This window comes from Macrobrachium nipponense, chromosome 40, assembly GCF_015104395.2.
Source record: "Macrobrachium nipponense isolate FS-2020 chromosome 40, ASM1510439v2, whole genome shotgun sequence".
Classification (NCBI taxonomy): domain Eukaryota; kingdom Metazoa; phylum Arthropoda; class Malacostraca; order Decapoda; family Palaemonidae; genus Macrobrachium; species Macrobrachium nipponense.
Window position 1 is genome coordinate 9,528,896 of NC_061101.1, and position 19,809 is coordinate 9,548,704.

Consider the following 19,809-nt stretch of genomic DNA (forward strand, 5'->3'; position numbering starts at 1 on the left):
GTATATATGGGTATTCATTATATTACGTCCACCCGGGGACTATAATAATTAAAACCACCCGGAGCTGTATGACCCGGAGTGGGGGGTACACGAAGTAACCCGGGACGGCCACATGAACTCGCAAGTTCCGTGGCAAAAGAAAGGAAAATAATATATATATAAAAAAATATATATATGTATATATATATATATTCATATATTTACGTCCCGGGGAATATAATAATTAAAACCACCCGGAGGCTGTATGACCCGGAGTGGGGGGTACACGAAGTAACCCGGGACGGCCACATGAACTCGCAAGTTCCGTGGCAAAAGAAAGGAAAATAATATATATAAAAAATAAAAAATATATATGTATATATATATTCATATATTTACGTCCCGGGGTGGGGAATATAATAAATTAAAACCACCCGGAGCTGTATGACCCGGAGTGGGGGGTACACGAAGTAACCCGGGACGGCCACATGAACTCGCAAGTTCCGTGGGCAAAAAAGAAAAGAAAAATAAAAATAAAAGGGAGAAATAAAATAACAAATATAATATCTCCGCCTACGGAAGAGAAACTTCCGTAAACATAGCCCTCAACGACTACCGGAGAGGCCTGAATCTAAATCCGCCTTATGCAGAGAGGGAATGTTTTTTAGGCGGATGGATGTAAGCTCCGGAAGCTGAAAGAAGCAGAGCGCAACAAATTCCACGGAAGCCGAGGCTGAATACGCAAAGCAATCAACAACTCCGGAGGCGGTCGGCTGAGAAGCGACACCCACCAACCTAAGGTCCTGGAGGACCTCTACACCCCCCCCTCTGCTGATGGGAACGGCTGTCAGCGACAACCGAGGCGAGGGGAGCACCCAACTACTGGGGGGCCCCACGTGAGGGGGAGGGGGGAAGGAGGGCTGATGGGGTGACGATCACGTGATCAGCGTATCCTCGCAAATAAAAGATTACGAGGAAAACGCAGGCATAGCCCTATGTAGCTAACCGACTAACATCCAAAATATAACATAGACAAAATAAAATCAATTACTTAAAGCTAAAAGAAAATCATGCTTTAACACGGGGGAATGAAATGAAAAATAAACTGTCGTAAAATATAAAACCGCAATGAAGGCCACTCGATAACAGTGGGCGCAAAACGGGGAAAAACTACTTGCTTACTGACAAAACGATAAGAAACGGCAAGCTGACGAAAATAAAAAAGGGAAAATTCTTGAATGAAATAGGACGGTGGATAAACGGCGAAGCACGAAACAAAGAAACGTGCTCGAAAGAAGAACCCCACCCCCGTGAAAAACGTGAAAATAATGAAAATAACAAAACATAAATGGAAATCGGATCGACTAAAAACTGCCACCCAAGAATAAATAAATAAATATATCATACATATATATATATATCATATAATATATACATTATATATATTACATTTACATACATACATGTACTGAAATATCACATGTTACAAGCAGAGAGGAAGACTACTCGAAGTCGGTACAATTCAAGCGTAAATCGGTACAATTCAAGGGTAAGCCGTAAAGGCGATTGCTTGCCCCCGCCCCCCCCTATTTAAAAGTGACGCCTAATCAAAATCCTAAATAAAGGCAAAACGATAGGCAAATTCACTCCCTAAATATTGAAAAAGGGCGGAACCAGTACTTAACTTGGGTGAAGAGGTAGATGACGATCCGTAACCAGAATAAAAATAAAAGAACAAATAGTAATATTCGAACGTGCGAACACGGAATGGCTATCGAAAAGTATGACGTCACAGCCGCCTTCAAGCGGGGTAGCTAGGTGTGACCTATGGGTCGGCTCCCCGTATTTAGGGTCTTCTGATGAGGAAAAGGCTAATTGGAGGGGTTGCTGTGGTAGTGTTTAACACTCGCCCCAGTTTTTATACCGACACCTTTTATATAGGTGAGCGAGTCAGAGGCTTCTGACATGTCCAATTTAGCAGTTCTCTGGTATTATAGCAATATTTTACTAGAAATAGTGCTAAAGCAGACATATTTCACGGGAGCGACACGGCTGAGCCAGACCCAAATATATAGTCAAATGTCAAAATTGCTCTCATATTTTGCCAGCGGAACAAAAGAAACTTTAAAAACTCCTAACAATTTTGCAGCATAATTAGAGAATTTAAAAGTGAACCTTAACAGAGATGTCTGTAACAAAAGAATACAGTATTTCCATGACATGAGTACGGTCCATGTTAATGTCAGGTTCTCACTCTATATGAACTGAAATGAATATAGAAGTGGGCCAAAGACCAAGCACTGAAACCTACGAGGTCATTCAGCACCAAAATGGAAACTGACAGTAAAAGATTTGAAAGGTGTAACGGAAAGAAAACCCAGCAGTCAGTTGCACTATGTACCAATTGTTAGGAAAGGGTGGAAAGCAAGATGGAAGAAAGAGAAAATGAAAGGACGTACAGTAAAAAGAACGAAAGGGGTTGCAGCTAGGGACCAAAGGGATGCTGCAAAGAACCTAAGTAATGCCTAACTTGCACCATATGAGGTGCACTGATGGCGCTAGCTCCCTACAGGACCAACCTATATGAGCAGGACACATTAAAGCATAAATGGCAAAGCCAGTTTTTGATTCTGCAAAGTTTAAGCTCATGATTCTTAGGGGACTTAAACTGTACTTGAGCTATGTCACTTCAAATACACTAAGCAAATATTAATCTTTCAATTAGCAATTTTTTCAAAGTTTGATCAAACTTTAAAAAAAAGAATCCAGTTACAGTAATCACATTTTTCCTAAGTTGGGTTACACAAAAATGACTGCATAAATAATGTTAATCCATACAGAATGCAATTAAACATTATGCAGAACTGTATTATTAATGCTATGATAATTGGAAAAACTTACCTCAATTTCACCAAACCCACTCTTGAGAAGCACTATCAATCAAGTTACTGGACAAAGCTGTAATACAAAGATAACTAGAAAACCTCAGCACTTTACCCGACACAGAATTTAATAAAAACATTGGGGTTTATTTTCCCCATTCAAGTTGCAAATGACCTAAAATAGACTTCACTTAACGAACCTGTTCAACTTCTTGAGCTCTGTCGGTATTGCGCTCCCTGTCAAGAGACATCTGCAAATTCTTGATCTCTTTGGCGTAACGTTTGAGCAGCGCCGCTTCTGATAAGACCTCATTAATGACTGCTTGTTTTTGATGGATTTTGCTCGAGATGCAAACCTGTAGCAAAAATAGTTTTGCAGTTTCATAGAAATTACTATGCTGTAAGTGGAGTTGAAAAAGATAATGCCAGTGCCAACAGCATTATGAGATTTAAGAAAAGAAATTTGTGAATGACTTTTGAGGACAATAATAAACCTCTTCTAACAGTAATGATAATCTTACATCTTTGACTAAACATAATACAAGTATTCAATTTCTATTCATACTACTCAAAATATGACATCTGGTTGACAAAGTACCAGCTGCTAAGTAGGGCTGGATCAAGGGATGAGTGGTAAAAGGGCAGAAACAAGTTAGATTCCAAAACATCTTAAAAAGTGCCCTTTCAAGTAAAATATGCATAGTGACTTGCCAAAAAATATATTTAATGAACTTATGACAAATTACTTTTGCTCTCAAACAAATACAGTAGAATAGAATAGCACAGAATATAGAATTTAGGTGAAAGGCCCAGCATTGGGACCTATGAGGTCACTCAGTGCTGTAAGGGAAATTGACAATAAAAAGGTATGAAAGGTGTAACAGGAGGAAAATCTTGCAATTGCACTTCGACACAATCGTTAAGAGAGGGTGGAAAATACAATGGAAGAAATATATGAGCGGAGTTACAATAAAAAGAATGAGGGGTTGCAGCTAGGGGCCGAAGGGACGCTGCAAAGAACCTTTAGTAGGTGAACTGACAGCACTAAACCCGTACAGGGTCAAACAGATATAAAACATACCTTAATGTGGAATGAGTCTGATCAATGCCAACTGGGGTGACATTACATACAATAGCAGTCTTTGCATTTCCACCCAGTGACGACTGGAGAATACGGGTGAGCTTGGAGTCACGGAAATTCACAAATGCGCTAAAAAAAATACATATATATAATTAAAAAAAAAAAGTGAAGCAGCAAAAACAAAAATATCACCACTCTTTGTTGGATACAAAACCTAGCTTCTGTATTAAATACAAATCTATACACCAAAGAATACAAATGAGTAAATTTTCTAAATATGTACAGATATTTAATAATAATTTCAGACATATACGAGATGTTACTTGGCATGGGAAGAGAAGAGGCAGGTCCTATCATACAATATTTTTCCATACCAAATAAAAACACGAAGAACAAGAAAAAAACCAAGAAGCTACTGGCATCAATATTTCCCTGGCTACCTTCATTGTTATTTTATTACATTCTATAACCCAGATAGTATAAGATTTAAAGCTTGGTACCCCTTATTTCTTATGTTCAATATAACACCTTCCCAAGGAAAAAGAGAATAACTCAAAGTTTTTCAACAAGAGGAAAAATCTTTACTTACTCTCCTTCACTGAGTTGAGAAATGACACGTCCCAACATAAAGAGGGATTTGTTTATGAAACCTCCTTCCTTTAATCTTTCTCCAGTCGCTCCTGTTTGTGAAGCATTTTCTGAACCGGCAAGATCCACTAAGTTCAAGTGCGATACTGTAATGGCTTCGTCTGCATTGTTGCTTTCACCCCTCTCCCGAGACTCTATAATCTGGAATGACAAACATGCTGTTTTGAAATCCACTCATGTTATTTCACAACTGATTCATCTGGTGTAATGTCACGTCCCTAAGGCAGACCAAGAAAACTATTATGATCTCCTGGAAACCCGATGTTATGCTTACATTTGTCAAAGACAAATGAACAGCACCCTAACAAATTTACCAAATAAGACACTATACATAGTAAAATAGCAACAGATGCAGTTTATCACAAACTGTCATAATAGGCTTATAGTACATACCAGGCGGAAAATGGTGTGGGATCGGGAGCTTTTGTCATTCATATTTGTCGCACCCACATGACGATTCTTGCTCCCAGCTCTCATCAGTGACAGTAGCTGTAAATATTAATGTATACATATTCCAATTACAACAGCATACCATCTAAGGAAACCATGTCCGTAATATATTTTACTATACAATATGCCACTTCAGTAGCCAATATTACATCTTTACAAGTACTAAGTATAAAAAAGTTTTGTCACTAGTACTTTCATCATATTATATAATCACAATACAGTCGACCTACCTTTCATAGACTTGCCTATTCGCGGATTTTTCTATAGACCGTATATGCTCATTATTCAAGGATAATTTGCCTATTTGCAGTATTTTTCATTGAGAAATATTCATAAATTACTCTATTTTCATGACCAAATGCACTTTTTGTGATAAAACTATTAAAAAACTATGGTATAATGATTCTAATAGGGTTTTTTTGTGTTAACTATCAAAATACGTAGGCACTTCTAAACATTTTTCAGGGGTTGTACGTATTTGCAGATTTTAGCTATTTGTGTGTGTGTGTGTGTGTGTGTGTTGGTGTCTGGTATCCATTCCCCACGAATATGGGGTGTCTACTGTATGCTACTTTTAATAATCTATGCCAACAAGTTCTAATGGTCAAAAGATTATCTCAACCATTTTAAAACTACACACAATTACGAAATGACCCTTGTTTCTCTAACACAACCGCACTCATATTCACTAAGACCAAGGTGATTTAGAATAGAATAGCATTATATTATCTAGACCAAAGGCCAAGCGCTGGGATCTCTCACGTTATTCAGAGCTAAACGGGAAATTGACAGGAATTGTTACGAGAGTGTGTAAAGTAAGATCGAAGAAAGAGAATATGAATGGTTGTAAAGTAAAAGGAATGAAAGTGGTTCCAGCTAAGGGCCAAAAGAATGCTGCAAAGAACCCTAAGTAATCCCTACAGTGCACCACAAGAGGTGCACTAATGGCACTACCCCCCATGGGATTATATTCACTAAGTGAGAGATGTTTCATCAGGTGATTTAGATGTCCACCATGTTAGGCGTAATTAAATGGCAACTTTTGTACTTTGAAAATCCATGCAACTGAAAAGTAAACTCACCATTTCTTCAGAACTGACACACTCCTCTTTCAGGTCAACTACATAAACGGTGCCTGATGGATCTTCTCGAACCGTTAGGCCTTTACCTCTTGGGTCCCGAGCAGCAAGCAAATCGGTTATGGCTTCATTGTATATTTCCATGAAAGACACTCTGAAATATAAATATATAAATAAATCTCTCATAATTTACCAATCTGAACTCACTCACTTTTCCGCTTAGAATATAAAATTTAGGTAAAGGCCAAGCAATGAGACCTACAAGGTCATTCAGCACTGAAAGGAAAAAGGTATTGCAGGTGTAACTGGAAGAAAAACTCACGGGTGCATTATGAAACTATTGTTCGTAGAAGGCGGAAAGTAAGATGGAAGAAAGAGAAGATGACGAGGCGCAGTTAAAGAACTAAAAGGGGTTGCAGCTGGGGGCCGAAGGGATTCTCTAAATAATCATTAGTAATGCCTACAGTGTACAGTGTGAGGAGCACTGATGGCACCATGATGAGAACTCTTCCACTTTGATGAGAATACAATGGGAACATAAAAATATAACAAAATTCCATATTTCCCTTCTAATCCTACATAAATCAGGACCATGGGTACACCAGTAATAAAAAATTGTATTAAATGATAGTTATCTACTGGATAAAGGTACACAAAAACTGGTGATGACTGAATGTGGTGTTACAAAGGTTCTGCACTTAAATCAGTTGTCAAAATATTCAGTAAGCTTACTCTCTATAGGCTGAAGAAGCAAGATTATAAAATGCTTAAAAGATGACCACACTGGTTTCAGAAAAGGCAAAGTAAACAGTGAATGAGAAATATAAGCATTTAAAAAAAGATAAAATTACCATAACAGTGACAAGCATCACATGGGATATGTACTATGGATCCATTCAGTATTCTCAGCTGTTCAGCAATTATTGCAAAGACATCATTACATAATAACAATAAAAAGACAAGTCTATACAAGCTGAAGCATTATCACACAGTTAACATAATTTACCTACCTTATAAGGTATTCGCGATCAGGGTTGTTCTCAATGCTATTAAAAATATTCTGTATGGCCAGTGGAATTATTCCAGGACTACTCTTCTCGCCCATCATTGTGTACGTCTTCCCTGGAAATGGGATGGATACAGATACAGTACAGGTAATTTTCCTTCATCGGAAAAAAGTGTAGTTAAGACAACGGAGCCTATTTTGCAGTTACTGCACAGACAAAAAGCTGACAAAAGTAGTTACACTTCCCATATGCCAAGGCCACATTCTCTCTAAGACCATTCTGACTGAAGACAACTTCACAGTTATTGTGCTAAAATAACTCCAGTAATTTTCTTCCAAGACAGTTATAAAATTCAAATGTCCCCATTATCAGCTATCTTTGGTATGGAGGTCCACATCACAAAACCACTACACTTGATGTCATCTGAAAGGGCTTCATTAATGGAGTTTACATAAAAATCAAATCTCAGTTTCATAAAAAAAAAAAAAATAAATAAAAAAATCTCCAGAATTTGAACCTATTACTTCTCCACTAGACAAAGTCCTAATAAATAAAGGGAAGTTACCTATGACTGACCGTAACAGAATCTCTTTCATGCCAATCAAGGAATCTTGTTCTACCTTTGTACCAGTTTAACAATGCCTGCCAACAGTGTAGGAGCTGTGATGAAAAAGTAATTGCAGAAGTAGGGCTTAGATAGTCTGATATTCATAATGTACTACCTACTGTACTGTACAGACACACCCCAATTACAAACTAGTTACGTTTCAGAGGGCTATTTGTAAGTTGAATTGTGGGCAAGTTGGTTACTGTACTCTCATGACCATTTATGTATAGTATGACAGAAAATCAATTAATATATAATTGAATACAGTACATTGTGCATTATTATTAAGTCTAAAGGGAAAACCTTTTGAGAACTGACAATGCATACCTGATGATGTCTGACCGTAGGCAAATATTGTACCATTGAATCCTGCAAGAGCAGATTCAACGATGCCCTGCGCAACTTCAAAAAATATGTCTGCATTTTCATAGTCCATGCCAAAAACACGATCTGAGAAAAAAAATCATAATGATACACCATAATGTATAACAGCTTGAAAAAGTATGTAAATTGAATTATAACAGAGGGATTTTCAATATTTTCATGAAAAACAAATGTATATGTTTACAGCATAGTTTCTGATTTACTAGCAAATTTTAAAACATAAATGCAAATGTTTACTGTACAGAATAGTTCCTTATTTAAGGGTAAATTTCAAAACAAACATGATATTGTTATGTTACAATAAAGTTTCATACATACTTACCTGGCAGATATATACATAGCTAAGACTCGTCGTCCCCGACAGAAATTCAAATTTCGCGCCACTCGCTACAGGTAGGTCAGGTGATCTACCGGCCTGCCCTGGGTGGCAGGACTAGAACCATCCCCGTTTTCTATCATATTTTCTCTCTTCCACCTGTCTCCGCGGGAGGCTGGGTGGGCCTTTAATTGTATATATCTGCCAGGTAAGTATGTATGAAACTTTATTGTAACATAACAATATCATTTTCATACAATCAACTTACCTGTCCAAGATATATACATAGCTGATTGGCACCCTTCGGTGAGGGTAAGAGACAGCTATATATGGAATAGGACAGGTAAACAACATATGTTGTAGTATAAATAAAACCTTGGTTCCTACCTGATAGGTGGTAGACTTGGTGGGTGTTTGCCCAGTAGTCTGCATCACCTCAAGAAAACTTTAGCGAGATATGTGATCTATGGCCAAGAGTTCTTGTGGGTCTGCCGATGGGGTCTTACCCACTTACTCAGCAGAGCCTAAAAGGACTTTGTCAATGGGTGCTGATCCACTTATATGACAATACACCTTAAGAAGGAGCACACAACCCAATCCCGACCACCTGATCCTAACCATGTGTTATAACTAAGGATTGTTACGAGTTTATCCCCGAACTCGTCACAACAACCGTAACTCAAAAAACCACTACACACATACATAATTTTTTCAAAAAAAAAAAAATTATACTCAACTAATTGGATATGACGAGAATTCTCTTTATGAACAACATAGACGGCCGCCCGTGCGAGCCTGAAATCCTCCATTGTTCGAAGAGATCTCGACCATATCCAACAGAAGAACAGTATATACATATTAAGGATTGGTGTCGGCTCCCGTACCCAGAATCGTATCTGCCGATACGATAGGACCTAGAGAAAAGCACTTCTCATACGTCACACGCACGTCTTTCAAGTAATGAGATGCAAATACCGAGTTGCATCAACCATATGTCGTATCTAATATGTTTTTAAGCGACATATTTTTATAAAACGAGAGAGACGTCGCAACCGCTCGTACTTCATGAGCTTTTACCCTCAGAAGTTTGTAATTGTTCGTCCGGACAGACCTTGTGAGCGTCCGTAATGACGTTTCTTACAAAGAACGCTAGAGCGTTCTTTGACATCAGTCTTGTGGGGTCTTTTTACCGCGCACCAAAGACCTTGTCTAGAGCCTCCCAACTGACGCTTCCTCTGAAGATAGAACTTCCAGAGCTCTAACAGGGCATAGAGACCTCTCTGCTTCTCTGCCTACTAGACTAGACATTCCTTTGATTTCGAATGACCTAGGCCAGGGATTCGTGGGATTCTCATTTTTCGCTAAAAACAGAGTCTTAAACGAGCAAATCGCCGAGTCTCCCTTGAATCCTACTTATCCTGCAGAGCTTGTAACTCACTAATTCTTTTTGCTGTTGCTAACGATAAAAGAAATAGGCATTTTCTAGTTACGTCTCTAAATGAGGCCTGATGAGGAGGTTCAAATTTATCCGAAGACAGGTATTTGAGGACTACGTCCAAGTTCCAGTTCGGAGGTACTGGCTCCTTAGATTTTGACGTCTCAAATGATCTTATGAGATCGTGGAGATCTTTGTTATTTGCAGATCTAAACCTCTGTTCCTGAACACAGCCGAGAGCATACTCCTGTATCCCTTTATTGTGGATACAGCTAGATGCGATTTTACCTCAAGAATAGCAAGAAATCAGCAATTTCCGCTATAGAGGTAGAGGAGGAGGACAACTTCTTGGCTCTACAAACCACCTTCTAAATGACCTCCCACTTCGACTGGTATACTTTCGAAGTGGAGGTTCTGCGAGCTCTCGCGATCGCGCTTGCCACTTCGCGAGAAAAGCCATCTCGCTCTGACAAGTCTTTCGATAGTCGAAAGGCAGTCAGAGCGAGAGCGGGGAGGTTTTGATGGTACCTCTTTGAAGTGTGGTTGTTTGAGCAGATCCGTCCTTCCTGGTAGGGATCTTGGAAAGTCTACGATCCACTCTACCACCTCCGTGAACCATTCCTGGGCCGGCCAAAAGGGGGAGGGGGCTATTAAAGTCATCCTCGTCTCTTTTGACGCCACAAACTTTTTCAATACTAACCCCAGGATTTTGAATGGGGGAAAAGCGTACACGTCCACTCGAGACCAGTTTAGCAGGAAGGCGTCTACCATAATTGCTCTTGGGTCTTCCACGACCGAGCAAAACACTGGGAGCCTTTTTGAAATGTATGTTGCGAATAGATCCACGTGAGGAGTTCCCCACAGAGACCAGAGATCGCGACATACTTCCTCGTGCAGAGTCCAATTCTGTATGAAGGACCTGGTTCCTCCTGCTGAGCCTGTCCGCCCTCACATTCCTTACTCCCTGTACGAATCTTGTCAGCAGGGAATGTTCCTGTGGAGACGTCCAAAGTAATAAGTCCCTCGTGAGTTCGTAAAGGAACGAGGAGTGAGTCCCTCCCTGTTTTCGAATGTAGGCAAGTGCGGTGGTGTTGTCCACGTTTACTTGTACTACCTTGTCTCTCACCAGAGGTTCTAGACTCTTCAAAGCCAGGTGAACGGCGAAGAGCTCTTTGCAATTTATGTGCCAGGACACCTGTGCTGGTTCCCAGGTTGCCTGACCCTTCCTCCGAGCCTAATGTTCGCTCCCAACCCCCTCTCCGACGCGTCGGAGAACAACACTAGGTCTGGGTCTTTGAACTTATAGAGACCCCTTTGTTCTCTTCCAGAGCCGCAACCACCACTGTAGGTGTGCCTTTACCTCCATTGGAATGGTGGGGAAAAACGTCCGACAGTTGTCCGTTTTTCCAGCTCCAAGACTTCTTGAGGAAGAATTGAAGTGGACGGATATGCAGTCTTCCGAGAGGGAAGAATTGTTCCAGCGAGGAAAGCGTCCCCAGAAGGCTCAACCATTCCCTCGCTGACGTTTTGCGTTTCTCTAAGAAGAGAGAGATTATCCTCAAAAACCTTTTCTGTTCTCTCTTGCGAAGGAAAAAACTCGAAAACCCCGAGAATCCATCCGAATCCCCAGATAGACTAGGTCTTGTCTGGGGTCATCTGAGACTTCTCGAGGTTCACAAGCAATCCCAACGCCTTGGTCAATTGTAGTGTTAACTTTAGGTCCTACCAAACACGTCTCTCCGATCTGGCCCTGATGAGCCAGTCGTCTAGGTACATCGAGACATTCACTCCTTTGAGATGAAGAAATCTCGCCACATTCCTCATCAGGCTTGTGAAGAAACCTGAGGAGCTGTGGACAGGCCGAAACACAAGGCTCTGAACTGAAAGATCCTTCCCCCCGTCATGAAACGGAGGTACTTCTTCGATGAAGGGTGGATCGGGACGTGAAAGTAGGCGTCTTGGAGATCTAGAGACACCATCCAATCTCCTTGTCGTAATGACGCTAGGACTGAAGCAGAAGTCTCCATGGAGAACTTCTCCTTCTGAACAAATTTGTTCAGAGCGCTGACGTCTAGTATGGTCTCCAGCCTCCGAGGCTTTCGCCACTAGAAAAAGGCGATTGTAAAACCCCGGGGAGTTTTGATCCAGTACTAGTTCCACTGCACTCTTGTCCCACATTTGTTCCACCATTGATCGAAGAGTATCCCTCAGCACAGGATCCTTGTACTTGGCTGATAGTTCCCTCGGTATAGACGTTAGGGGCGGAGTATTCAGGAAAGGGATACGATATCCCTTCCTTATGATCTTTAGTGAAGACGCGTCCGCGTCTATCAGTGTCCAGGCTTCCACGAATTCCAGGAGTCTGGCACTACTGGTGTTTGGAGGAGACATGTTTCATTTGCCCTTTTTAAAGGGACGAAAGGCGGACCTACCTCTTCTCTCTGGAGCCTTCCTTCTTGCGGGAGGTCTGGAGATCGGACCACCTCGAAAGGGCTGCCTAGAAGTGCTAGGTTCTTTCTTGTCCGACACTAAAGCAGGTTTCTTCTTCCTAGCAGACTGCGTCAGAAGATCCTGTGTCGCTTTCTCAGTTAATGAGTGAGCTACGTCCTTCACTAACTTAGAAGGAAACAAAAAGTCCGAAAGAGGTGCATATAGCAGAGCTGCCCTCTGCGCATGCGAGACTGCCTTTGTTAAGAAGGCGCCATACACTGTCCTTTTCTTCAAAAGACCTGCTCCAAATAATGCAGAGACTTCCAAAGATCCACCTCCTGTACTGCTTTGTCGATGCACGACAAAATGCATAGCAAGGCTTCAGGTTCGATTCCCTGCGAATCGTGAGCTTTCTTGGACATCACCCCAAGGGACCAATCTAAGAAGTTGAATACTTCCAATACATGGAACAGTCCCTTGAGGAGATGATCCAGTTCCGAAATACTCCAAGTAATGCGGGCAGAATTAAGACTAGGACGCCTTGAAGCGTCAACTAACGTCGAAAAGTCTGCCTCTGTAGTAGAGAAGGAGAGCGATACCCATATCCTCCCCCGTCTTGTACCATATGCCTCTTTTCCCAGCTAACCTTGCTGGAGGCATGCAAAATACTGTCCTGGTTAAGTTTTCTTTCTTCGACTTCATCCAGGCGTCTAAGGGCGTGTAAAGCCCGCTTCATCGAGATGGTGGGCTTCATCTTCAGAAAAGACGAAGTCTTCTTCGCCTTCGCACTCGAAAAGAGCGAGCGCGGAGAAGGAGAGGAGCAGCGGAGTCAACTCGTCTCCGTATTCCTCCAGAAGCATGGTAGTTAACACCTTATAGTTTGACAAGCCCTCTCTTCCAAGATCTTCATCCTCCGAGTTTCGTTCGAACTCGTGATAATCCTTTTCTGTTCTCCTTTCAGAACTTTCTTCTTCTGGGGGAGACAAACTCCTGATCGGAGAGGGGCTAAGGGAATGAAAGTCTTTCCTTTTTCCCGTTCTGATCGACTTGGAAGGAGTCACAACCTGCGGCTTCTCTCGCGCTTTAGAAGACGTCATGTATGACGCTTCCCGCTCTCCGAGCGTCATGGATGACGTCTCTTGTTGACGTTTAGATGACGCTTCGCGTCTGGAAGACGCTTCGCTTTCTAAGGGCTTCCTACTCGGCGTCACAATCTTGGACGGAGCGTCACGTCTACGATCCTCTTGATTTGACGCTTCACTTCTAAAAGACGTCTTCCGAGCAGGAGCGAGAGGACGAGACTTCTTAATAGGAAGCGTCACGTCCTTCCGACGGGGCGCTAAAACTCCCACAAGAGATGATAGTTGTTCTTGCACCGCCATAATGATCTTCCTTGACGCTTCTCCTACGTCTAGCGCCTGGCGCCCTTCGTCATCACTAGGGGAAGAAGCATGATAAGGTACTTCCTCATAAGCGTCAGATGACGTTGACGCCACCTTCGCCTTCTTGATAGCAGACGGGGCGTCATCAGAGAAGCGCTCCGGGCTAGAGTCGATATCTTGCTTCATATGACGCTTCAGCGGTCTCGATAAGGTCGACTCCTTCCACCCTCGTTTAGGTGAGGGAGAGGGAGAGGACGAGAAACACTCGCGAAGGACGCTTTTCCTGTAGCGTCCTTGAGCTGGCTGCCATGAAGCAAAGCTAGCTGAAGGGACGTCTGACCGTTGGGGATTCCCCACGACCTCCTTAAGGCTTTCGACTTTCCTTCTCCTCTGGGCATGTGAGCTTGGAAGAGGTCTAGGCCTGGGAGCGCCGCAGGGACGATCAAACGCCCCCTCCACAACACTGATAGGGTTCACTTCACTAAAATTTTCACTATCACTAGCCTTACCTTTTGAGTCCGCCATCTTGGACTTCATGTCTCGAATTGTTGCTTTTAGATTGGCGATTTCCGAAGCCGAATCCGAAAAGACACTCTGAGAATGAGATTTAGGGAGGGAAATCTCCAGAAGTAGGGTTAGAATTATCATTAAAAGGCTCAATAGGCCTTGAATTCACACCTTTCAGTCTTCTAACTCTATCCCTCTCTAACTTCTTCAAATAAGAAGTCAAAGTCTTCCATTCTTCTGCATTCAAACTCTCGCATTCCTTACAAGTGTTAGTAGCAGAACACTGCACCCCCCTACATTTACGGCATACAGTGTGAGGATCAACCGAAGCTTTCGGTATCCTCACCCTGCAGCCTACATTCACACACATTCTCACACTCACATTAGAATCAGACATCCTGAGAAAAATCCAAAAGAGTTATTCCAAAAACAGTCCACAGTAGCGAATGCCAAAACACGATCCAAATACGTCACCAAAAGTCGAAAAAACGTTGATCAAATGTTGAAAAAAGAATCCAAGTCAGGAGGTAATAACAACAATGTTGATACCACCGGCGACAGAGAAAATATGATAGAAAACGGGGATGGTTCCTAGTCCTGCCACCCAGGGCAGGCCGGTAGATCACCTGACCTACCTGTAGCGAGTGGCGCGAAATTTGAATTTCTGTCGGGGACGACGGAGTCTTAGCTATGTATATATCTGACAGGTAAGTTGATTGTATGAAAACTAATGTTTACAGTAGTGTTTCTGATCTAAGCATAGATTTTAACTGACAATGACCAGGAGAAAATCCTAGTTTCCTCTAATTAGCTACAACTGAAAAATCCTACAGTCAACTTACCAAATTTATAAGGAGGGCATAATGCTTTCCGTGTATGAGGATCAATCTGAAATTAATAAGGTGTTCCCTTCACCTAACTGCCAGTGGATGGCCGAATTATCTGTAACTTCTCTCTGTATCAGTGGCCGCAGCCGCACGGCAACGAGGATGTTATCTGACATGTTGAACTCAAAAGGTCAAATCAACCTGCAAAGAAGGCCACCAAATATCAGCAAATAATATCAAAAGGGGTCCATAGGTAGAGTTCAAAGGTAAAATAACAAAAAATGATATTGTCATGTTACAATAAAGTTTTATACATACTTACCTGACAGATATATACTTAGCTATAGACTCCGTCGTCTCCCGAGAATTTCAAATTTCGCTGCACACGCTACCGGTAGGTCAGGTGATCTACCGCCCTGCCCTGGGTGGCAGGACTAGGAACCATTCCCGTTTTCTAATCAGAATTCTTCTCTTCCACCTGTCTCCTGCGGGGAGGCTGGGTGGGCCATTAATCGTATATATCTGTCAGGGTAAGTATGTATAAAACTTTATTGTAACCATGACAATATCATTTTTATACATTCAACTTCCCTGCCAGATATATACTTAGCTGATTAGCACCCATTGGTGGTGGGTAAGAGACAGCTAACTACTGAAATAGACAGGTAAACAACATATGTTGTAGGTATTTATAAACCTGGTTCCTACCTTATTAGGCTGAAGACTTCGCGGCTACTGCCTTGTAGTCTGCTTAGCCTCAAGAGCCTCAGCGAGATAATGATCTATGGCTAAGAGTTCTTGTGGGTCTGCCAATGGGGTCTTATCCACTTACTCGGCAGAGCCTAAAGGCCTTTGTCATTGGGTGCTATTCCACTTACATGACAATACACCTTGTTCAAGGAGCACAAAACCGATCCCGATCACCTGATCCTAACATCCATGTTAGTTCTAAGATTGTAAGGAGTCATCCCCGAACTCCTCACAAACAACCAAAAAAACTCGAAACATAACTTACATTTCATTACCAAAAATACAAAAAAAAAAAAAATTTTTGTACTCCCTACTAGTCATACATACCCTTGATCGCCTACCAGCAATGACACTCTGCTCCCGTGCGACAGTAGTGAGCTTGCTGCTAGAAAACCAAGCACATCTGACAAGAGGGTTTATGTACGATAAAAACACAAAATTAAGGATCAGTCTTTGCTCCAAGACCCAGTACTGTATCTGCTGATACAAAAGGACCTAGCGAGAAGCACTTCTCATAGGTCACTCTCACGTCCTTCAGATAATGAGATGCAAACACTGAATTGCACCTCCAATATGTAGTCTCGATGATATTCTTCAGAGACATATTCTTCTGGAACGCCAAAGACGTTGCTACTGCTCTTACTTCATGCGTCTTGACTTTTAGAAGACCGAAGGATTCCTCCGAGCAGTTCTTGTGAGCGTCTGTAATAACGCTTCTCACAAAGAAAGCCAAGGCGTTCTTGGACATGAGTCGTTTGGGGTTCTTCACTGCACACCAAAGACCTTGTTGACAAGCTCCCATCTGTCTCTTCCTCTCTAAATAGAATTTAAGAGCTCTCACTGGACAGAGAGATCTCTCTATCTCTCTGCCTACCAGGTTAGATAGGCCTTTTACCTCAAAACTTCTGGGCCAAGGTTTTGATGGGTTTTCATTCTTTGCCAGAAACATTGTCTGGAAAGAACAGATGGCAGCATCTCCTTTGAACCCCACCGTGGAATCCAGAGCGTGTAATTCGCTCGTCCTCTTGGCTGTAGCGAGAGCCACTAGGAACAAGCATTTCCTAGTAACGTCTCGGAAGGACGCCAGATGTAAAGGTTCGAATTTGTCCGATGAAAGGAATTTCAGGACCACGTCTAGATTCCAACTAGGTGTTCTAGGAGTAGCTGCTTTCGACGTCTCAAAAGATCTAATTAGATCGTGTAGATCTTTGTCGTTAGCAATGTCTAGGCCTCGATTCCTGAAAACCGAAGACAGCATGCTTCGGTATCCTTTTATTGTCGAGACAGATAGGTGTGACTCCTTTCTCAGAAAGAGGAGGAAATCAGCAATATTCACTATAGAGGTACTGGAGGAGGACAGCTTCTGAACCTTACACCACCTCCTAAAGACTTCCCACTTCGACTGGTATACTCTTCTCGTCGAAGCTCTGCGGGCTCTAGCGATAGAGCCCGCAGCCTCGCGAGAAAAGCCTCTCGCTCTGACAAGTCTTTCGATAGTCGAAAGGCAGTCAGAGCGAGACCTGGGAGGTTGTGATGAAACCTCTCGAAGTGGGGTTGTCTGAGTAGATCGTGTCTGTTTGGAAGCGATCTGGGGAAGTCCACTATCCACTCCAGTACCTCCGTGAACCATTCCTGTGCTGCCAAAATGGGGCTATGAGTATCAACTTCGTGCTCTTCGAAGCTACAAACTTCCTGAGCACTTCCCCCAGGATTTTGAACGGGGGAAAGGCGTAAGCGTCCACACCCGACCAATCCATGAGAAACGCGTCTATTGTGAAGGCTCTCGGATCCTCTACTAGAGAGCAAAAGTTCTCTATTCTTTTGGAGAGGAACGTCGCAAACAGGTCTATGTGAGGTCTCCCCCACAGGGACCCAAAGACTTCGACACACTTCTTCGTGAAGAGTCCATTCCGTGGGAAGGACCTGGTTTCTCCTGCTCAGTCTGTCCGCTCTCACATTTTTGATCCCTTGAACAAACCTTGTGAGGAGAGTTATGCCTCTTTCTTCCGTCCAGTTAACAGGTGTTTTGTCAACTGATAGAGGGAGAACGAGGTGCTGCCTCCTTGCTTTCTTATGTAAGCCAGAGCCGTGTGTTGTCTGAGTTGATCTGTATTACCCCGTCTCTGACTATCTTTTCGAAGGACTTTAAGGCTAGGTGTATGGCCACAAGTTCTTTGCAATTGATGTGCCAGGACACCTGTTCCTTTGTCCAGGTGCCTGACACCTCCCTTGCTCCCAGCGTCGCTCCCCATCCCGACTCCGAAGCGTCGGTAAACAACACTTGGTCTGGGTTCTGCAGAGCAAGCGATAAGCTTCGTTCTTTTGAAGCTGAGGGAATCCACCACCTCAGATGATCTTTTTACTTCTTGTGGAAGTTGGAAGATGTCGAGAGTTGACCGTCTTCCAGTTCCACACCTCTTGAGGAAAAACTGAAGAGGGCGAAGGTGAAGTCTCCCTAGCGAGAAGAACTTCTCCAATGAGGCAGGGTCCCTAAAAGGCTCAGGTAATCCCTCGCTGAGCTGTCCTTTCTTTATAAGAAGCTCGAGATTCTCGACAAACCTCGAGCGATCTTTCTCGCGAAGGATCATACCCGAAAAACCCCGGAAATCCATCTGGAATCCCCAGCATAGACCAAGTTCTGGCTGGGGATCAGTTTGTGACTTCTTCCGAGGGTTGACGTATGGCAAACCCTAGCGAAATCTAGCATGGTACCTTGTTACTTCCAAGTCCTCCAAGCACTGACTCCTCGACTCGGCCCTGATTAGCCAGTCGTCCAAGTAGAGGGAGATGTTTATCCCTTCTAGGTGAAGCCATCTTGCTACATTCGCCATGAGGTTGGTGAATACTTGTGGGGCTGTAGACAGACCGAAGCACGAGCCCTGAATTGAAAGATCTTGTTCTCCTATCACAAAGCGAAGATATTTCTTTGACTGATGGTGAATGGGAACGTGGAAATAGGCGTCTTGTAGGTCCAGAGAGACCATCCAATCTCCTGGGCGAAGCGCCGACATGACAGAGGCGGACGTTTCCATACGAAACTTCTTTTTCTGTACGAAGCGATTCAGAGCGCTTACGTCCAGAACTGGCCTCCACCCCCCCGATGCCTTTGGTACTAGAAAAAGGCGATTGTAAAATCCCGGGGAGTGTGGATCTTGTACCAGTTCGATGGCCTCTTTTTCCCACATGTTTGCTCCACCATCTGAAGGAGAGTCTTTCGCATTAACGGGTCTCCGTACCTCGCTGACAGTTCCCGAGGCGTAGATGTTAGGGGCGGTTTGTCGTCGAAGGGGATTACATATCCCTTCTTCAGGACCGACACTGGACCAAGGGTCGGCTCCCTTTGTTCCCATACTCCTGCAAAATTCAGGAGTCTGGCGCCCACTGGTGGCTTGGAGGAGCAACAAGTCACTTAGATTTTTTGAATGGTCTAAATGAAGACCTTCCTCTCTTTTCAGAGCTCTTCTTTCTGGCGGGGTACGAGTCGTTGCACCTCCACGAAAGGGCTGCTGAGTAGGACGAGGTTCCTTCTTAACCGTCGCCACTACCGTCGTCCTTTCTTGGACGTTTGAGTAAGTAGGTCTTGTGTCGCCTTCTCAGTTAGTGAGCGAGATATATCCTTGACTAACTGAGAAGGAAACAGATGATCTGATAGCGGGGCGAACAGTAAGGCAGTCCTCTGGCTCGGAGAAACCCCTTTTGATAAAAGGGAAACCATACACCGATCTCTTTTTCAGGAGACCAGCACCGAAAAGTGAAGCCACTTCACCTGAACCGTCCTGTACTGCCTTGTCCATGCAGGACAGAACGCTATGGAGAATTTCTGGGTTCTTCAGAAACTCCGGATCCTTAGATTTGTTGGACCAGAACTCCGAGCGACCAATCCAGAAAATTGAACACCTCTAAAGTGACGAAAAGTCCCTTTAGAAAGTGGTTCAACTCTGAAGTGCTCCACGTCGCTCTGACCGATCCTAAGGAGTGACGTCTAGAGGCCTCCACTAAACTGGAAAAGTCGGCATCTGCAGAGGCGGGTAAAGAAAGACCCATA

The 19,809-nt window shown here is 43.0% G+C and overlaps 1 protein-coding gene across 1 annotated transcript in view; it reads right to left on the reverse strand.

Annotated features, from left to right (window-relative positions):
* LOC135211906 (centromere-associated protein E-like) overlaps positions 1-19,809 on the reverse strand; it is a 209,700-nt gene that overhangs the window by 75,076 nt on the left and 114,815 nt on the right. Inside the window, 10 exon segments of the mRNA XM_064245140.1 lie at positions 3,062-3,183; positions 3,186-3,217; positions 3,943-4,071; positions 4,532-4,731; positions 4,984-5,079; positions 6,123-6,273; positions 7,130-7,241; positions 8,061-8,183; positions 15,030-15,078; positions 15,080-15,215. Of these exon segments, the coding sequence (XP_064101210.1) occupies positions 3,062-3,183; positions 3,186-3,217; positions 3,943-4,071; positions 4,532-4,731; positions 4,984-5,079; positions 6,123-6,273; positions 7,130-7,241; positions 8,061-8,183; positions 15,030-15,078; positions 15,080-15,190 (1,125 nt within the window). The 5' untranslated portion in view covers positions 15,191-15,215.